Genomic DNA, 21,875 nt, shown 5'->3' with positions numbered 1-21,875 from the left:
CGTCTGATTGCTGGAGTTGTGGAAACTAGTCAGTTGCGATATTTATTTATTTATTTAATGCGATTTTATATAGCGTGAACTTTACCCGAAGGTGTCAGAGCGCTTTACATAAGAACCAGTTGCAAAACATAAGGACTAAGGATTACATGCGTTACATAAAGATACAAACAGACAAAATTGCAAATGTACGAGATGTAAAGTCACACATGGAAGAGATACAAACAGAAAGAAAAATTGCAAATGTACAAATAGTAAAGTCACTCAAGGAAGAGATACAAATGGTTATACTCTAAGAGTCACATAGGAATGGTAGAGAGTACAAAGGTCTACTGCATATACTAGTGATGAGAGTTATCTCTATATACATAACGAAGGGATACGAATGGATATACTCTAAGGATCACATAGGAATGGTAGAGAGTACAAAGGTCTCCTGCATATACTAGTGATTAGAGTTCGCTATATACACAAAAGCAGAGTTCCATTAAGTGGGGTCAGAGGGGGGATGCAGTCACAGCACCAAGGGAGGGTGGGAGGGATACACAGGAATGGAGAAAAGGCAAATCAGAAAAGGGAAGAAACATTTGAGGATCGTCAAGGGTGAAACGAGGGAAAAGGGTTAAAGGACGAGGGAATGGGCAAGATGGCGGGTCAGGGTCCAGAGAAAAGCGGCTGAGAGCAGCAGCAAAATGGCGGCCAGGACAAAAGAAAAAGTAAAGAAGTCCAGGAGAGTCTGTGGCGTAGTTTCTTTCATTCGAATGTGGCTGCAGGGCTGCTGCCTGCATCTGGTGTTTTCACGGCCCGCTGCTTTGTTTTGCGGAGGGGTGTGTGTGACCCGAGGGCCGCTCCGCACGGGCCCTCTCTACTGGCCCAGAATTACGGGGGCTGCTGCAGACGTGGGGCGGCCGGGAAGTGCGGCCAGGGCTCACCTTTCTCGCCAGGGGCTGCATGGTGATCCTGCAGGTCCGGGAGAACCATAAATCCCATCAACTTTTCAAATTACTCTAGAACTCATTTTCTTACATGACACTGTTGATCTACCAAGTATGAACCGCCACATGAAAAGATGAGTCGACAGAGCTTTAGCGGTTGCTAAGATGCCCATTATGTGACATTTTAAACAATGTGCTTCTCCCACTCATGATGCCTGGTTACATAATTTGCTGCTTGCAGCATCTCCTGGATACATTATATATCGACTTATGTAATAAACTCATACTTTCAAGCATATCTCAGGGTCTTTTAGTACAGAAAATATACTATACTGTGATTCATATCTGAAAGAAACATGTTAGTGATAGATTCCTTACCTTAGAATAATCCCCAGGCATCAGACTGGATCCGGAAAGCTTTCGTCAGCAGTATCCCTGTGCGTCGGTAGGCGGCGTCGTATGGCTCTGAGCTACATAGACGCACCCATGCTCGCTGATGTCAGTTCGTTCTTTTCCGTGCCAGCAAGCGCAGATCCAGAGAGAGCGGTACCCCCAGTCAATCTTTGACTGACTTTTTTGGAACATTTGTCTCTGTTATATTCTGAGTCTTTGACTCCTGGTGTGTTGGAATGCCCGGTTTTAAGTCCTGCGCGGCTTGTCCCCGCACAATGTCGGTGACAGATCCGTACTGTGAGTGTCTCTACTGTCTGGGGCATGGCCACGACTCTGAGTCGTGCCCCGAATGCCGGGCCCTGGCTCCGAAAACTTTGCGGGAGCGGTCCCGAAAGTTGCTGGAGGCCCGTGAGTCAGCTCCGCACAGTTCAAGGTCCCTGTCCCAAGGGAGGTCGAGGGACCGGTCGCAGAGCTGCCATCACCATCGTTCAACCAAGTCTTCGCACTCAATCAGGTAAGGCAAAGCACAAGTAGTCAAAGAAGCAACGTCGCTCTTCGACTTCCCCTAGCCTGTCGCGTGATACAGCTGAGGGTACGGGTGGCGCCACCCCCACGGCTCCGGCGGAACCTCACGTAGTTGCCGATAGCCTTACCCGCCTTATCTGAAAGAAACACGTTAGTTAGATTCCTTACCTTAGAATATCCCCAGGCGCTAGGCTGGATCCGGAAAGATTTTTCGTCAGCAGTACCCCTGCGCGTCGGTAGACGTCATCTGCGGCTCCGCGCCCATCGTCTGCGTCGTGATCGCCGGGATGACGTCGTCTGAGTTCTTCGACGCCGCCCTCGCGCGCTGACGTCAGTTCTTTGTTTTTCCGCACCAGCAAGCGTACCCTTAGTCATTTTTTGACTAACTTTTTGGACATTTTGTCTATCTTTTTCAAGTCCACTATGACTCCTGGTGCCGGTAGGGATGCCCGGGTTCAAGCCGTGTGACGCCTGTCGCCGACTGATGTCGGTTACCGACCCCCACCACTGGTGTCTCTACTGTCTAGGGGCCAATCACAATGAAAAGTCATGCCCCGACTGTACCGACCCCCACCACTGGTGCCTCTACTGTCTAGGGGCCGATCACGATGACAAGTCATGCCCCGACTGCCGGGCCTTGAAGTCGAAAGCTAGGCGGGAGCGGTCCCGCAAGCTCCTCGAGATCTGGCTGTCTTCTCCGCGCCGCTCGAGGTCCCGGTCGAGGAGGAAGTTGAGGGGCTGGTTGCGGATCTGCAGTCATCACCATTCGTCGGGATCCAAGTCCTCGCACTCAGGTAAGTCGAGGCATGGCAAAAAGAAGTCGAAGAAGTGACATCGCTCTTCTGACTCCACTCGCCGGTTGTTTGACTAGGCCGAGAGTTCGGGTGGCACCACCCGCGCGGCTCCACCGGAGCCGCAGGAGTCTCATCCGGTCCCACACCCTCCGGTCCCTGGACTTCATGCGACTCTGGGCGAGATTCGAGACTTCCTCGTGGCCATGAGGACTCTCTTCCCGCCGTCGAGGCCTGCAGGCGTGCCTCCGGGCCCCGCAGGTCTGACTGGGGGTCCTAGCGAGCCGGCGGCTTCGGCCTCAGCGCTGTCGTCGACTCCGGTCCTGACGCCGCAGGCCCCCGTGGGATCCAGGCCTGTATCCCGTTCGACGCCAGTTGACCTCACGACTCCTCCGCTGGCGCCGACTCTCATGGTGCCGCTCCCGGCGCCGTCCTCTGATGACGCCTTCCCTGGTTTCAGTCCAGGTCCGGCGTCGGAGCGGCGCCGTCTCCAGCGTCGATGGGTGAACCCTTTGCCTATGACCCGGCTCTGTAATTTCTGCCTGTTTACCAGGACACGGATGAAGGGGAGGATTGGGAGGGGTCTGAGGACTCTCTGGCACAGCAGTGCCAGTTAAGTCAGGACTGGGTTAGATGAGCTGGGGGAGGCCAGTGATCTAGACACTTCGCCTGAGACTGGTTTCATCTCTTCTCCTTCTACTTATGCTGTGGTGCTGCACAAGGCGGCCAAGGCCTTGCGCCTGGTCTCCCTGCAGCGGCCGTGAGGACTAACCTCCTCACTGAGGTGCTTCAACCGCCAGTAAGCTCTTCAGAGCCTCTGCTGCAGTTTAATGAGGCCCTCACCGACGTTCTGATGGGTACTTGGTCCAAGTCCTCCACAGTCTCTCCTGTGGATCGGAACATGGCCCGGTGCCACTGCCCAGCTCCGGGTGACCCCTGCTTTCTGTCCGTACATCCCACCCCTGAGAGTCTGGTTATCCAGGCCTCCACTTCTCAAACCCCCCTCCCGTTCTCACCTTGCTGAGGGCCGAGATACAGGACGGTATTCCATTTGATGTGGACTTGACACCACAGACTGCATTCTGTCCATCAACTGTTGTTTTTGCATTTGTCACCCCGAGTGGGACGGGTATGCTCAGACGTGAGTCCCGTGCTCTCCACACCACTGGAGTCAAGCTATCTTGGCGGATGACGGCTGATAGCCAGAAACCAGACCTAGGATGCTTGATTCCGGTCCAGGGAAGACATGGCTTGAAGGTATGGGCTGGACTGTTTCCATGAGGCACAGGGTCAAGGCTGATTTGCATATGGCTATGTCTGAACTGGTGTGGTGAGCAAAAAAAGATGGATTTAGGCCCAGATCTCTGTACTGGGGTGAATGTATGACATTGTTCTGCATTCTGTCCATCAACTGTTGTTTTTGTATTTGTCACCACGGACTCGCTGGGCAGAGCGATTGCAACGACGGTGGCGATTCGTCGTCACGCCTGGCTGAGGTCCACAAACTCTTCAGGGGATGTCAAGAGCACTCTCATGGACATGCCCTTTGATGGCCGTCGCCTTTTTGGCGACAAAGCGGATAGCGCGCTGGAGCGCTTTAAAGACTCCAGGGCTACGGCCAAGTCCTTGGGCCTATCGGCCCAGCGCCAGCAAACTTCTCCTTTTTGCCCCTTTCGTGGCCAAGGAAGGGGCGCCCCCGCACTTTCGTCCAGTCACAGGCCGCAGAACCAGCCTCAACGCTGTCGTGGACGTGGATTCCGCCGTGGCAGAGCAGGGGGACAGAGAGCCGGTCAGGCCACATCCGCTTTCTCAGCATCTGCCTCAAAGCCTTCCAAGTCCGAGCTTTCAGGCCCATTCCACGCCAGTGGGAAGCAGAGTTCACCATCACCTGCTCCACTGGCTTACCATCACTTCGGACACATTGGTGCTGCAAATCGTCCGAATGGGCTACTCCCTCCCCTTCGAGGCGTTCCCCTCCAGCCATGCCACCACAGTACCACTGCATGTCGAGGGATCACTTGAAACTTCTGCAGGAGGAAGTTACGGCCCTCTTGGCCAAGGGGGCCATCGAGCGCATTCCTGGCCCAGACGTAGGACAGGGTTGTTGCTCCCACTACTTTCTGGTTCCCAAGACTGGGAAAGGGGGCCTACGGCCCTATCTTGGACCTCAGGAGCGTCAACGTCTTCCTCCGGAAGGAGAAGTCCAAGATGTTGACATTAGCTCAGGTGCTGGCTGCCCTAGACCATGGAGACTGGATGGTAGCGTTGGACTTGCAGGATGCTTATTTCCACACCCCCGTCCTGCCGGCCCACCGGCGTTACCTGCGGTTCACTGTAGGCCACGAGCACTTTGAGTTCACCGTGCTCCCTTTTGGCCTTACCTGCGCCCCTCGGGTGTTCACGAAAGTGATGGGGGTGGTTGCAGCTCATATGCGCAGATCAGGGGTTTCAGTCTTACCCTATCTCGATGACTGGCTGTTGAAGGCGGCTCGCCCCAGGCAGTCGTTTCCCACCTCCGCCTACGGCCGATCTCCTGCATTTGCTGGGGTTCTCCATCAACGTGCCAAATTCGCACCTGATTCACTCTCAGAAGCTCCTCTTCATCAGAGCGGTTCTGGACAAGGCGCAGTTGGGTATATCTTCCCGAATAGCGAGTCCAGGACATTCGGGCTATGATTCCGATCTTTTGGGCCCTTGTCATGGGTTTCGGTCAGGATGACCTTGAGGCTGCTGGGCCTCATAGCCTCCTGTATCCTGCTGACCAATCATGCCAGATGGCATATGTGGACTCTGCAGTGGGACCTGAAGTTCCAGTGGGCGCAGCATCTAGGGAACCTGTCCAAGTACGTCCAGATCTCGGGGGTACTGCCCAACAGTTGCAGTGGTGGCTCACGAACCAGCGTTGGGTTAGTGGCAGATCCCTCTCCCTTACCCAACCGTAGCACATAGTGGTGACTGATGCGTCCCTCCTGGGATGGGGCGGCCACATGGGTGAGGCGGAGATCAGAGGACTCTGGTCTCCGGCAGAGTCCCGCCTCCATATTAACCTCCTGGAGCTCTGGATGATCCTTCCTGCACTGAAAGCATTCCTTCCCTCTGTCAAAGGGAGAGTCCAGCAGGTGTTCACAGACAAGACCACCGTCTTGTGGTATTGCAACAAACAAGGCGGGTGGGGTCGTGGACTCTATGTCAGGAGGCTCTGCGCCTCTGGACATGGCTGGAACGTCAAGGCATTTCCTTCACAGTTCAACACCTGGCAGGTTCTTTGAACGTCCGTGCGGACAAACTCAGCCGCAGGTGCATGATGGATCATGAATGTCGTCTTTACTCGGAGGTGGCACAAGGTCTCTTTCAACAGTGGGGAGAGCCTTGGTTAGATCTATTCGCCACCGAAGAGACCGCGCAATGTCATCACTTCTGCGCCTTGGAATATCCAAGGCAGCACTCGCTCGGCGACGCTTTTCATCACGAGTGGAGCTGCGGTCTATTGTGCGCTTTTCCGCCTATACCACTTCTACCCAGAGTGCTGAAGATGATCAGGCGCGACTGGTCCCAAGTCATTCTTGTGGCTCTGGACTGGGCTCGAAGAGTTTGGTATCCCAAGCTACTCAGTATGAGCATGGGTCCCCCAATCCGACTGCCTCTTCGTGAGGATCTTCTGTCGAAGCAGCAGGGGACGGTCCTCCACCCTAACCTGTCCAGTCCCCACCTACATGCGTGGAGATTGACAGGCGGCAGCTGAGGCCATTTGACTTGCCTCCTGAAGTTTGCGATGTGATTCTGGCAGCCAGGCATCCCACCACTAAAACGGTATACGCCTGCAGGTGGAACAAATTTGTGGCATGGTGCACAGCAAGGCTGTGGATCCACTCTCTGCCCCCTTTCAGAAGTTCTCCTCTTCCTTCTTTCTCTTCCCCGGCAGGGCTCTGCTCTGGACACTATCAAGGGCTACCTCTCGGCCATTTCAGCCTTCTTAAGGCTTCCTGATCAGCCTTCTCTTTTCAAGTCCCCGGTTGTAAATAGATTCTTGAAAGGCATCACACACGCTTCCTCCTGTTCCCTTCGTGATGCCTCAGTGGGACTTGAATTTTGTTCTAACATATCTGATGTGTGCTCCCTTTGAGCCACTTCATAACTGTCCTCTTCATCTTCTGGCTCTTAAAACTGCATTCGTGGTTGCCATCACCTCTGCCAGGAGAGTGAGTGAGCTCCAGGCTCTATCTTCAAAACCTCCTTTCCTCTCTGTCCATCGGGACAGAGTTGTTCTGAGGACTCGTCCTACTTTCCTGCCCAAGGTAGTCACAGCCTTTCACATCGGGCAGTCCATCACCTTGCCCACCTTCTTTCCGCCTCCGCATCCCTCGAAAGAGGAAGAGAGGCTCCACCGTCTGGACCCAAAACGTGCGCTCTCCTTCTATCTAGATCGCACATGCCAGTTCCGGGTGGACGGCCAGCTCTTTGTTGGTTACGTGGGCGCTAAGAAGGGACGGGCGGTGCATAAACGGACCATCTCTCGGTGGGTCGTCTTGTGCATCAAGGTTTGCTACTGCTTGGCGAAAAAGGAGCCTCCTATTGATCTGCGCGCCCATTACACTCGGGCCACGGCACCTACTACTGCCCTGGGTCGGGGAGTCCCCTTGCAGGACATCTGCCAGTCAGCTATGTGGGCCTCGCGGAACACGTTTGCTAGACACTACTGCCTGGACAGCCAAGTCCGGAGAGATGGCTTTTTCCGCCGTTCCGTTCTCCAGGACTTTCTGGTGTGATCATAGTTCGCAGACACACCACCGGGGTTGGTATTGCTGGGGTATCTATTCTAAGGTAAGGAATCTAACTCTAACCTGTTTCTTTCAGATGCACAAGTTACTTACCTTCGGTAACGATATATCTGTAAGAAACAGAAGTTAGTGTTAGATTACTTACCGCCCCACCCATCCTCCCCGTTCTGCAAACCGATATCTAGGGTTAAGGACATCCCTTTCAGGGCCCTAGTTTCATGGCACCAATGCCGATTTCTATCATGGCTCTGCGTTCCTGGCGCGGAAAGCTATGTACAGAACTGACGTCAGCGCGCGAGGGCCGCGTCTAAGTACTCCGACGTCATCCCGGCGATCACGAAGCTGTCAACGGACGCAGAGCCGCAGACTACGCCTAGCGATGTGCAAGGGTATTTCTGACGAAAACTTTCCTGATCCAGTCTAACGCCTGGGAATATTCTATGGTAAGGAATCTAACACTAACTACTGTTTCTTACAGATATATCGTTACCGAAGGTAAGTAACATGTGCAATTATACCATTAGGTCGTGAAGTGAGATTTGATACTGAATAGTAAAGGGGAAAGTGTGGAATCACCTATTATGTAGTTATTGTATCTCGTTTAACCCACACCTAATAAACAAGCCCAAATTAGCCTACTTGGTAGAAGCAGAGTATATTTAATTTTAAAAAAGTACAGAGGAGACTAATTGTGCCATTTGCTTACGGGTATAACATTTTGGTAAGTATTATTTTTGTGGATGGATTTAGACATTTAATCCTTCTTTTGATTTTGACATCTAGTTATCACCTAAAACTGATACTGAGTGAACAATCCCAGGCATAGTACTCAGGGTGGAATAGTTCCTTCTTGGAACAATTGATTACCAAAACAGAACATGTACCAAACAGTTGTATTTTTTCTTTTTTAGGTTATTAATTGTTCTTAGGTTCCTAAAACATGACTCTACATCCTCTGCATATAACGACATAGTGATGTTGCTAGAATGCGTTCAGATTTCTTTATTACGGGTGTTGGGTTCAATAGTGAGGTCAAGGAACATACAGGAAAGTGGTATTGCATGTGTTCCTCAGATATCCCCTCATTTGTGCAGACCTTGGTCTTAAGTGTATGGTATAAAACTTTGTCAAATCAAGTTATTCGCTAATCTCCATATTATTCAATCCCTTGATATGGAAGGATCTTAGTCTTTTTCATTGTCTATTAGTGTTTAAGCTTTGGGATGGTTTAACTTACTAAGGGTTATTTACTCTAATATAGCAAATAGCTTTAGAAATGTAAAATCTGTTGATCTCCCCAAAGTGAAATCCACCTAATCTCACTGTTGTGTAGGGAAGCATGTGTTCATTTAAGCTATATGCTGAGATTTTGATGTCTAATTTGTATTAAAAATATATTCGTACCGCAATCAGAAATGAGTCTAGTTTGTAGACCTCAGCTCTTCAGTAGCAAAGGTGACTTCTGCCTGCTATGTAGTGGGTGATACTAACCCTTTAATGCCTCATAATTAACTTTGAGACACTGAAGAATTGCAAGCATGTTAGCAATGCAATACTCACCCATCAAGCTATCCACACGAGGGTACTTGCAGTTTACAAATTTGGAGATTGCGGTCTCCTTCAATGTATATAACCATTGGTATTTATTTTATAATCATGTTTGATATAACATTTATTTTTTGTATTTGACAGATATATTAACCATTCATGTGCACCGAACTGTGTGGCTGAGGTTGTGGCGTTTGAGAAAGGCCAGAAGATTATCATCAGTTCAAATCGGAGAATCCAGAAAGGAGAGGAGGTATAATTTGTAGTGCCAGTTATTGTCTTTAGACATGTCTGCTGGGATCTATGGTCCCCGGTAATACCAGAAACCTGTTACCCCCATTGGTTGCCTCACTGAACTGGGCACAACTACAACCCACATTGGGCTTTTTGAGGGTTGGAAGCAATACACGTAATCAAGAGCAGTAGTCAAGGATTCTACTTGGACCAAACAGTGCTGGTTTCATTTAAACTATTGTTGTGTGAAGTGCTTAATCACATTTATGTATTGCATTGGCTTAACATGTTTGGGTGGTTGAAGAAAAGACTACCTTGTTGATTTCATGATCAATCTGGAACATTGTTGGTTTGGTGTGCGAGGGTCAGAGGCTGTGCTCAGATTATGTTGAGACGAACTTGTAGCTGCGCTGAAGCTTGTTGGAGGGGTAGGTGCACATTGCTTTTACGTTCCCTACTTAAAAATTGACTGTCTATGGGGACTGAATAATCTAAAAGGAAGTGAGACTTGGATTCATCATTAATCATTTAAAGGAATACATACCACAGTATTAGATCTGTGGGCTTCACTCTGGAGCAGTGAAGAAGGGACCACAAGGAATGCAGTGGATCACAAAGTTGTAGGAATATGGAGCCCACTCCAAAGCAGTGGAATGTGAAGCTCATAGAATTACTCCAGGCACTAGTGTAGTGGGTCAATAGTGTCCACTTAGAAGCAGAGGAGACTGAACCGAAGGAATAACATGGTAAAATAGTGATGGGCTGTACAGTCTATCAGGAAACTTTGTGCTACCAGAGAAATTAGATGGGAGGGGGTGATAAATGTTAGCTCTGTTTAGAAAATCTGGAAAGGGGGTGGCCAAAACCCTAGTGCAGAGAGCAAATGGCTTAGCCGACACCTGAAAAAGACAAAAAACAACCAACCCAAAACAGGACCATTTCAACTTGAAGAATGACTCAAAAGGTATAAAAAAAAACACTAAGTTTGTGCTGCAACCCCTCTAAATAATTTATATTGACATATTTACCTTCTAGGATAATAGCAATAGTGTGCACCTAAACTTCAGAACTACATCAGTAATGGTTACAGCCTAGACCAATTGCTTTCTGATGTGTACTGATAAAAGCGGATTCTTCACTTATAGAATATTCCCCAGTCACCAGGCAAGATGCAGAGAATTTTTCATCAGTGCTCCTGCATGCCACAATGTAGTGTCATGCGGCTCCTCATTTCTTTAATTTATGTGCCTTCTGATGCATCCGATCTGGAGCTATACTTCCATCATAAACGATCTTTGTTATTTCCAAATTGGTTTTCAAACAGTGTGCTGGAGACTATGTCCCCTCAAAATGCTACAGAGTTTATGCCTTGCCTAGACTACCACAAGCAGATGTCAGTTGCAGTCCCTCGTAAGATGTGTTTGGTGCCCAGGCTACTTTCACGACTCCAAATCGTGTGATCAATGCACCTGAAGGGGATCCAAGAGTCAAAGCTGTACATCACTGAGCATAAGAAGTAAGTGTGAAAATCACACAGGTCCCCTTACCGGTCGGAGTTACAGTTACAGTCCCAGTCTGAGCCCATTTCTGTGACCGCACCACTTTCCTCTCAAAATCTTAGGGTGAGTCAAATTTAAGGGTGTTAAGATTTAAGCCACACTCCTTCAAGGTCACTGGCCATGAAACGGGTACCTTAGTTTGTCCCATCACACCATGTGTTCCTGGGACTGTCATCGTTCCAGCAGAAGATTTATGCCTTCAAGGGGGCCCTTCTGTAAATCTTTAATGTGCGTTGGGCTCCTTCTAGTGCTCTTATAAGCCCCATGGTGCTGCCAGGGTCTCCAGTCGGGGTATCTTCCTAATGCCGCCTGTCCCCTTTGTACGCACTACAAGGGCCTTTACCAAGGTCCAAATCAATTTTCACTGCACAGGTGCCTTTAGCGGGTTCACCAGTGCCAATCGATGAGCTGTGTCTGACACCTATGCCAGACCCATAATTTCTGCCCGAGCTCGTCTAATGTGACGCTACGGAATAACCAAGACACCACCAGTTGTCATGCTACTTTATTCTAGCCTCATCCCTCGTCTGCAACACCACCCTCAGCAGCGGCTCCCCAGAATACTGATAATAGGACAAGGGATGGCTTGCTTCCCCTCATTATACAGATTACCCCATACAATTACTTACAAAAAGCCAATGAGCTTGCCACTTCCGTGAAACAGAACTTGACTCGCCAGACGGAATACTAACAGTGCAAAGTGCCTCATTTATGATGGTGTTGGTTTGGAGGGCAACTGAGGTTCTAGTGAAACTAAAACAAATGTTCTATTAGAGATTCTCCAGTGTGGACTGTCTGCATTGAATTCCTTTCTCCCATTCAATGATGCCCTCATGGGTGCCTTGATGGCTACTTGGTCAAAATCATATTCTTGTCTACCCATTAGTGGTTGAGTACGGCTAGCATCATTCAGTTGTAGATCACCTCTTAGCAACGGTGAGACTCTTAACGTCATTGGTTTTCACCATAAACAAGCTGAAGTCACAGGCTTCCAATCATTGGGGCGATCTAGGATCCAGTAGTGGCCATTTCCTGGGACAATTGGTGGTGTGGGGTGAAGGGGATGGAAGGGAGGACCCGGAGACAAAGGACACACACCCAAAAAATAATTATCAGCTGTATCGCTGGTCTTCCGCTCCTCTCTGGCTCCAGTCCACTGCAGGCACAGGATCCCAGACTCACCTGTGGTCAATTCTGATACTGCTTTCATGCTGCTGGCAGCATGAGAGCATCGTCAATATTGACCTGAGCGCCCTCAATTTGCGCTCCCAGTGAGACTGGAAGCCTGTGCCTGTTATCTCCAACCCGGCAACGCAGCTCGGCCTGGAGACAGCTTCAGTACGCATGTCGGTTTGGCTGTCCTGAGACCGGTGGCCAAACCCACATGCGCATTGAAAGAAGTGTGTGCAACCACTCCCCTTAGTGCTTGTCATCCCCCCTGGCCCCACCCCCAAAGACTTGGCCGGGAAACAAGATAAAACATTAATAAACATGAGTTTATTATAATTTGACTTTTCTTTCCTTTTTTGGCTGCAGGCGGGGGGGGCACGCTCCTCTGCCATAGCGAAGGAGCTGCCACTGCTAAAATATGGTGAGGTTCAAATTATTTTCCCCCTCTGCAGCAAGTCTGGGACATTTGGACTATGTGCCTGATGTGTTGGGTTCAGTCCTGAAGCTTAGTAAGGATGTCTCTAAGGCTGCTTGGCTTCTTAGCCCTGTACATCCTTCTTTTTAGCCAGGCCAGGTGTTGCATTTGGAATTCTGCAATGGAACCTGGAATCTTAGTGGGACCAACATCAAGGCTACTTCCTTGACTATCCAGGTCTCTAAGGAGACAACCGTAGATCTGCAGTGGTGGCTGACAAGTCTTAATTTGTTTAACAGCAGACTTCTCTCCCTTTCCCAACCAGAGCTCACAGTAGTCACTGATGCATCACTACTAGTCATCTAGGGGACGCAGAGATCGGAGACACTTTGTTCTCCAGAGGAGAGCTGGCGAAACATCAACCTACTGTAGCTTCAGGCTATTTGTTTGGTCCTGAAGGCTTGCCTATAGTCCATTAGGAGAAAGCTGGTTCATGCTCAATTAGACAACACAAACTCAATGGAGTACTTCAACAAACAGGGCAGAGTCTGGTAGGGCCCTGTGCCTAGAGGCCTTACATATCTGGAGGTGGCTGCAGCAGGACATCTTTCTAGTAGCCTACTGCCTGGCAGGGTCCTTGAATACCAGATCAGATGCATCGAGCTGACTCTGTCTGGCAGATCTGAAAGAAACACATTAGTTAGATTGCTTACCTTACAATAACCCCCAGGCGTCAGACTGGATCCAGAAAGTTTTCGTCGTCAGTACCCCTGCGCGTCGGTAGGTTTTGTCTGCGGCTCCGTGGTCGACGTCGTGATCGCCGGGATGTCGTCGTCGGAGTACTTAGATGCTGCCCTCACGCGCTGACGTCCGTTCTTCTTTTTTCCGCGCCAGCTAGCGCAGATCCCGGAAGAGCTTACCCTTAGTCATTTTTTGACTAACTTTTTGGACAATTTTGTCTATCTTTTTCGAGTCGACTTCGACTCCTGGTGCCAGTAGGGATGCCCGGTTTCAAGCCATGTGACACCTGTCACCGACTGATGTTGGTTACCAACCCCCACCGCCGGTGTCTCTACTGTCTGGGGGCCGACCAAGATGACAAGTCGTGCTCCGACTGCTGGGCCTTGATGTCGAAAGCTAAGCGGGAGAGGTCCCGCAAGCTCCTCGAGATCCGATAGTCGGCTCCACGCCGCTAGGAGGAAGTCGAGGGACCGGTCACGGAGCCGCAGTCCTCACCGTTTTTTCAGGATCCAAGTCCTCACACTCAGGTAAGTCAAGGCATGGCAAAAAGAAGTCGAAGAGATGACATCGCTCTTCTGACTCCCCTCGCCGGTCGTGCGGCTCGGCCGAGGGTTCGTGCGGCTCGGCCGAGGGTTCGGGTGGCACCACCCGCGGAGCCGCAGGAGTCACATTCGGGCCCACATCCTCCAGTCCGTGGACTCAATGCGACTCCGGGCGAGATTCGAGACTTCCTCATGGCCATGTGGACTCTCTTCCCGCGATCGAGGCCTACCGGCGCGCCTTCGGGCCCCGCGGGTCCGACTGGGGTTCCTAGCAAACCAGCGGCTTCTGCCCCGGCGCTGACTCCGTTCCCGACGCCGCAGGCCCCCGTGGGATCCAGACCTGGATCAGGGTCGTCACCAGTTGACCTTACGACTCCCCTGGCGCCGACCCCCATGGTGCCGCTCCCGGCGCCGTCCTCGGACGACGCTGTCCCTGGTTTCAGCCCCGGTCCGGCGTCGCAGCGGTGTCGCTCAGTGCCGTCTCCGGCGTTGATAGGTGAGCCCTTCGCTTATGACCCGGCTCCGTCATTTATGCCTGTTTATCAGGACACGGATGAAGGGGAGGACTGGGTGGGTTCTCAGGACCCTATGGCACAGCAGTGCCAGTTAACTCAGGACTGGGCAGATGAGCTAGGGGAGGCCAGAGGTCCAGACACTTCGCCGGACACTGGTTTTATCTCTCCTCCTTCCGTGGCTACGGAGGTGGGAGCTACTTATTCTGTGGTGCTACGCACGGCGGCCACGGTCTTGGGCCTTGAGCTCCCTGCAGCGGCCGTGAGGACTAACCTCCTCACTGAGGTGCTTCAACTGCCAGTAAGCTCTTCGGAGCCTCTGCTGCAGTTTAATGAGGCCCTCACTGACGTTCTGATGGGCTCTTGGTCCAAGCCCGCCACAGTCCCTCCTGTGGATCGGCATGTGGCCCGGCGCCACCGCCCAGCCCCGGGCGACCTTTGCTTTCTGTCCGTTCATCCCTCCCCTGAGAGTCAGGTTATTCAGGCCTCCACGTCCCAGACCACCTTCCCGACCGCACCACCGGACCGGGAATCCAAAAGGATGGAATAGTTTGGCAAGAAACTGTTTTCCTTTCTCAGTTTGGGGTTGCGAAGCATTAATACTGCATGCCTTTTGGACCGTTACACCCACTCTCTGTGGGATACAGTGGCGGACGTGCTGTCCCAGTGTCCGGAGGAGGCCAAGACACAGCTCGCCCAAGCTCTTGCTGAGGGGCGTGATGCGGCACGGTATTCTATCTGATGTGGACTTGACACCACGGACTTGCTGGGTAGAGCGATGGCAACGACGGTGGCGATTCGTCATCACACCTGGCTGAGATCCACGTACTTCTCAGGGGAAGTCCAGAGCATTCTCATGAACATGCCTTTTGATGGCCGTCACCTCTTTGGCGACAAAGCGGATAGTGCGCTAGAGCGCTTTAAGGACTCCAGGGCTACGGCCAAGTCCTTGGGCCTATTGGCCCAGCGCCAGCAAAGTTTTGCTTTTCGCTCCTTTCGTGGCCACGGGAGGTGCAACCCCGCACGTTCGTCCATCCACAGGCCGCAGAATCAACCTCAACGGAGTCTGGGACGTGCATTCCGCCGTGGTCAGAGACGGTCAGTCCACATCCGCTCCCGCAGCATCTACCTCAAAACCTTCCTAGTCCGAGCTTTCAGGCCCATTCCACGCCAGTGGGAGGCAGAGTTCGCCATCACTTGCTCTACTGGCGTACCATCACTTCGGACAGGTGGGTGCTGCAAATCGTCCGAAGGGGCTACTCCCTCCCTTTCGAGGCGACCCCTCCAGCCATGCCACCCCAGTACCACCGCATGTCGGGGGATCACGTGCAACTTCTGCGGGAGGAAGTTACGGCCCTCTTGGCCAAGGGGGCCATCGAGCACGCTCCTGGCCCAGAAGTAGGACGGGGTTGTTACTCACACTACTTTCTGGTTCCCAAGAAGGGCAAAGGGGGCCTACGCCCTATCTTGGACCTCAGGAGCGTCAATGGCTTCCTCCAGAAGGAGAAGTTCAAGATGCTGACGTTAGCTCAGGTTTTGGCTACCCTGGAGACTGGATGGTAGCATTGGACATGCAGGATGCTTATTTCCACATTCCCGTCCTGCCGGCCCATCGGCGTTACCTGCAGTTCACGGTGGGCCAAGAGCACTTTATGTTTACTGTGCTCCCCTTCGTCCTCATCAGTGCCCCATAGGTGTTCACGAAAGTGATGGCGGTGGTCGCAGATCACCTGCGCAGATCAGGGGTTCCAGTCTTCCCCTATCTCAATGACTGGTTGTTGAAGGCAGGCTCGCCCCAAGCAGTCGTCTCCCACCTCCAGACTACGGCCGACCTCCTGGGTTCTCCATCAACGTGCCGAAGTCACACCTGAGTCCCTCCCAAAGGCTCCTCTTCATCGGAGCGGTTCTGGACTTGGCGCAGTTTCGAGTTTATCCTCCCGAGCAGCGGGTTCGGGATATTCAGGCTCTGATTCCGATCTTTCAGCCTTTATCCCGAGTTTCGGTTCGGTTGACCTTACGGCTGCTGGTTCTGATGGCCTCCTGCCTCCTGCTGGTACATCACGCCAGGTGGTGGATGCGGGCTCTGCAGTGGGACCTGAAGTTCCAGTGGGCACAACATCAGGGCAAACTTTCAACCACGTCTTGATCTCGGAGTGAACTGCGAGACAGTTGAAGTGGTGGATCACGGACCGCGATTGGGTTAGTGGCAGATCCCTCTCCATTCCCCAACCAGAGCACTCAATGGTGACGGATGTGTCCCTCTTGGGATGGGGGGGCCACATGGGAGAGGCGGAGATATGTAGCCTCTGGTCTCCAGCGGAGTTCCGGCTCCATATCAACCTTCTTGAGCAACGGGCGATCTGACTTGCACTAAAGGCATTCCTTCCCTCTGTCCAGGGAAGTGTAGTGCAGGTGTTCACAGACAACACCACTGCCATGTGGTATTGCAACAAACAGGGCGGGGTGGGGCCGTAGACCCTTTGTCAGGAGGCTCTGCGCCTCTGGACATGGCTGGAACATCAGGGCATCACCCTGGTGGTTCAACACCTGGCAGGTTCTCTGAACGTCAGGGCGGACAAACTCAGCTGTCGGTGCACGATGGATCACGAGTGGCGTCTGAACTCGGCCCAGTGGGGAGAGCCTTGTTTAGATATATTCGCCACCGAAGAGAACGCGCAATGTCATCAGTTCTGCGTGTTGGAGTTTCCACGGCGGCACTCGCTCGGAGACGTTTTTCGTCGCGAGTGGAGTTGCGGTCTGTTATACGCCTTTCTGCCTCTACCACTTCTGCCCAGAGTGCTGAAGAAGATCAGGCACGACCGGGCCCAAGTCGTCCTTGTGGCTGCGGATTGGGCACGAAGATACTGGTATCCCGAGCTACTCAGTCTGTCAATCGATCCCTGATTCGACTGCTTCTTCAGGAGGACCTTCTGTCGCAACAGCAGGGGACGGTCCTTCACCCGAACCTGTCCAGCCTCCACCTCCATGCGTGGAGATTGAGCGACGGCAGTTGATGCCATTTGACTTGCCTCCTGAGGTCTGTGATGTCATTCTGGCAGCCAGGCGTCCCTCCACAAAAACGGTATACACCTGCAGGTGGAACAAATTTGTGGCATGGTGCACAGCAAAGGCTGTGGATCCCCTTTCCGACTCTCTTTCTGAGGTTCTCCTCTTTCTTCTTTACCTGGCCCAGCAGGGCTCTGCTCTGGGCACCATCAAGGGATATCTTTCAGCTGTTTCAACCTTCTTGAGGCTTCCTGATCAGCCTTCTCTCTTTAAGTCCCCTGTTGTAAATAGGTTCTTGAAAGGCATTACTCACATGTTTCTTCCTGTTCCCTTTGTAATGCCTCAGTGGAACTTAAATATCCTATTAACCTATCTGATGTGTGCTCCGTTTGAGCCACTCCACAACTGTCCTCTTCGTCTTCTGACTCTCAAAACTGCTTTCCTGGTTGCCATCCCCTCTGCCAAAAGAGTGAGTGAGCTCCAGGCTCTTTCCTCTAAGCCTCCTTTCCTCTCTGTCCATCCGGACAAAGTTGTTCTGAGGACTCGTCCTTCTTTTCTACCCAAGGTGGTTACTACCTTTCACATCGGCCAGACCATTACCTTGCCCACCTTCTTTCCGCCTCCGCATCCTTCGAAAGAGAAAGAGAGGCTCCACCGTCATGGATCCAAAACGTGCGCTCTCATTCTACCTGAACCGCACTCAACAGTTCCGGGTGGATGACCAGCTCTTTGTTGGGTACGTGGGCGCTAAGAAGGGACAGGCGGTGCACAAACGGACCATCTCTTGGTGAGTCGTTTTGTGCATCAAGGTCTTTTATTCCCTGGCTAGAAAGGATCCTCCTGAGGGACTGCGCGCCCATTCCACTCGGGCCACGGTGGCTACTCTACTACTGCCCTGGGACGGGGAGTCCCTTTGCAGTACATTTGTCAGGCAGCTACATGGGCCTCGCTGCACACGTTTGCTAAGCACTACTGCCTCGACAGCCAAGTCCGGAGGGATGGCTTCTTTGACCATTCGGTTCCGGAGGGATGGCTTCTTTGACCATTCGGTTCTCCAGGATTTCCTGGTGTGATCTTGGTTCGCAGACCCACCACCGTAGTTGGTATTGCTGGGGTATATATTGTAAGGTAAGGAATCTACCGAATTTGTTTCTTTCAGATGCACAAGTTACTTACCTTCGGTAACGATATATCTGTAAGAAACATTAGTTAGTTAGATTCCTAACCGCTCCACCCATCCTCCCCGTTCCTCAAACCGATATCTAGGGTTAAGGTCATCCCTTTCAGGGCCCTAGTTTCATGGCACCAGTTTCTTGCATGGCTCTGCGTACCTGGCGCGGAAAGCTATGTACAGAACTGACGTCCGCGCGCGAGGGCGGTGTCTAAGTACTCCGACAACGTCATCCTGGCGATCACGACGCCGACGATGGACGCGGAGCCGCAGAGGATGCCTACTGACGCGCAGGGGTACTGCTGACGAGAACTTTCCGGATCCAGTCTGACGCCTGGGGGTTATTATAAGGTAAGGAATCTAACTAACTAATGTTTCTTACAGATATATCTTTACCGAAGGTATGTAACTTGTGCATCAAGTGTAGCATCTGTGTTGAGTAGCATCTGTGTTCTGATTTGGCACAGAGGATATTTGATTACTCAGGATAGCCCTGGCTAGACCTATTCATCACAGTTGAGATTGTAAAGTGTCAATAAATTTTGACTCATTAGGAAACTCATTCCGGCTGGAATGAGGGACATCTGTGCACCTTCCGACCACTATCCCTGGACCAAGTCATGTGAATCAGCGGCAGACTGGGCCAGGAAAGTATGGTACCTGGAATTCCTGAACATGAGCATCTGTCCTCCGATCTGGCTATCAATTCGGGAGGGACCTCGTGTTTCGGCAACAGGGCAAGTTCCTTGATCCAAACCTTCTCAGCTTACACTTTCATGTATCGAGACAGAGTGCAAAAAATTGACTACTTTTGAGTTGCCGCCTGCAGTTGTAGATGTAATTGTCTTTGCCAGAGGCCCTTCAACGAAATCCAGACAAGTGTGTTTCGTGGTGTAGTGCCTGAATCAGGGACCCCTCGCTGGCTAAGCTTTTGAATGTTCCGTTTTTTGTTCTTTCTTTAGCTCTACAATCCCTTGCATTGGGTATTGAAAAAGGGTATTTTTCTTCCATGTCTGCATTTGTCAGACCCGGTGCCCTTGTGTAAATAAAGTTGTGATGTGTGTTCTTAAAGTTTAAACCCACGAACTTTCTCAAACCCTTTGTAACAACCCAGTGGGACTATAACTTGATCTTGGTATTTGTTATGTATACACCCTTCTAGCCTATGCATAGTTACTCCCTGCGTCTCTTGACCCTGAAAACTGTCTTCACATCGGCTTGTCACATAAGTGAACAACATGCACTTTTAGAGCAACCACATTACACTACCTCCTCTCCGGACAAATTAATGCTAAGAACTGGGTGACCTTTTTACCACAGGTTGTGACTTTTCTCCATGTTAGGCAATCAATCATTGTACTAGTGTTCTTTCCTCCCCAACCCCTCCTTCAATTGGATCCAAAAGGGCTTAAGTTTGTATATCGATTGTATTAAATCCATCATCTTGTTGAGGTTTTGAGAGCTTATTCCACCAGGACCAATGCTGCTGTGACTGCGCTTGTGCGAGGCATGCCTGTCCTTGACAATTGCGAGGCTGTAGCGTGGGCATTGGCCCTTTTCGTTCAGAGAGCCCTACTGCTTCGAAATCCATGCATGGCAGAAGGACACTAACTCACTCGATTCTGCAGGACTTTGTGCTTTCAGTCTACTCCACAGACACTCTACCTTTGAGAGGTACTACTTGGGTATCTATTTGAAAGATGGGGAATCTGTGGTTAGAATGATCAATCAGACGAACAAATAACTTACCTTCGATATGATCTGTATTGTGGTTAGTCTAACCACAGATTCCTCACTGCCCTCCCATCTCCCCGTTCTGTAGAAAAGTCTGTAACATTTAAAAAGGTACCAAGTGTGCTATCAGCACACTGTCACCAAAAGTTACTTTACACTTAGCGTCCTAGGAAGCGGAAAAGGGTAATACAAGAAACTGAAATCGGCACATAGAGGAGGTGCTTACGTGTGGCTCCACTCTGTCACCTCTGGGGTGATACAGAGCCAGCGGGTGACCACACAAGGCCGTCTACTAGCACATGGGAGCTGAAAAATACCCTGGATCTTGTCTGGCACCTGGGGATATTCTAAAGGTGAGGAATCTACAGTGAGATAGAATAATCGCCAGAAATAGCATTCCCAACACAGCTACAGTAAACAGTTATTGGTGAGTCATGTATCTTAGTGGGTTGGTGAACCTGCTGCTAAAATCTATGTGTAACTAACATGCATTTTTGAATCCCACCGTGAATAAGCCTTCCTGGGTGCCATTCACTAATAATATTGTACATGTTCATATCATATGTGGCTGTATATACACATGCTCTGCATACTCCTTCCATCTAATGTTTGGGCTAGGACGTAGCAGTTTCTTTTTATTTGAAGAACTTAGTCACAAGACCTGTTGTGACTCCTTCCATATTCCAGAATGCACGAAGAGACACAGGCGCCACCTCAGGTTGCTTTCTTCTGCCATTGGGTTTGGAAGTTTTTAGCATAAGCTTCGAAAAAACCCTGTTTATGCTGCCTTTTTAGGCCCCCGCACTTCAATAGAAATGTTCAGAATACAACGGGTGATCCTGGTTCCCAAAGCTCCCTCCTCAGCAACTCGAGGTCAGTGGCCTTCAGGACCCTGTGACCTGTACACCCAACACTGACTTCCAGTCAACGATCTTTAGCAAACTGCCTTAGGTGTAACACCAAATAACTGTGATTGGATCAGCATGGTGCCTGCAATCTTCCCATCTCTCCTGACTACAGCAGTGCCTTCTAGGACCTCTGCACTGTCTTATGCTGTTAAAAGACTCTGCGGTACCAGGAGAGGTGCTGGGTGCGTAATGAGGTGCACCCCAACCCAAGGCCACTAATATCTTAAGGGAACAAGATCCTCTCACGGTCTCCTTGAATGTCTCCCATGACAAGCGCAACATAGCCAAGGTTCCAGCTCCAAAACCTCACATACGGACTACTCTCTGGTCTGCAGGCATCCCAGTGCTGACGTCCAAAGGCCAGGTAGCAAAGCCTTGCCCCAAAGCCGAGAGAGTCTGGTGTTGCGCCAAGTCATAAAAGGCACTAACTACCTTCGGGTCGGACTCCAGTGTCAGTTAGCTGAAGTACCAGACCTCTATGCTCACCAAGCTGCAGCCCAAAAGCAGCAAACCATGTAGTCAGGTAACTGCCTCGAGCAACCTCCCTCAGAGGTCAGGTCGTCACCAAAAGTTGCTCCCAGTCCAACGCTGAAAATAACTTTGATGCTTAAGTTAGACACTGTTGAGGGCCTAATCCTCTTACAGGAGAGTCATCAGCCACCTGGACACCGGCAGGATCCTCACTCATGTGCTTTGAGGGAAGCCTCCACATGCGCTCACACGTACATGCGTGGGCTGACCTTTGAGCAGTATCTGACTTCGTTCCAAACACTTAGATCTTACTGTCCCAAGAAGCAAAAGGACAGGTGCACAATCCTACTACCCCAGCCTTCTACTCCGCTGCACTCTCTAAAACCACCATGCTCTCCACCTCCCACCACCTCCGTTACCATTGTCTGACTCCCTGAACAGATTA

General features: G+C 51.1%; 1 protein-coding gene across 15 annotated transcripts in view; it reads left to right on the top strand.

Annotated features, from left to right (window-relative positions):
* KMT2C (lysine methyltransferase 2C) overlaps nucleotides 1-21,875 on the top strand; it is a 1,799,940-nt gene that overhangs the window by 1,756,458 nt on the left and 21,607 nt on the right. For all 15 annotated transcript variants that reach the window (XM_078663231.1, XM_078663229.1, XM_078663237.1 and 12 more), the window contains one exon: nucleotides 9,112-9,220. In XM_078663231.1, the coding sequence (XP_078519357.1) occupies nucleotides 9,112-9,220 (109 nt within the window). The remainder of the gene's footprint in view (nucleotides 1-9,111; nucleotides 9,221-21,875) is intronic.

Source organism: Lissotriton helveticus, chromosome 10, assembly GCF_964261635.1.
Source record: "Lissotriton helveticus chromosome 10, aLisHel1.1, whole genome shotgun sequence".
Classification (NCBI taxonomy): Eukaryota; Metazoa; Chordata; class Amphibia; order Caudata; family Salamandridae; genus Lissotriton; species Lissotriton helveticus.
The sequence above is the reverse complement of the archived record's forward strand: the minus strand, read 5'-3'. Positions and strand labels throughout refer to the sequence as shown.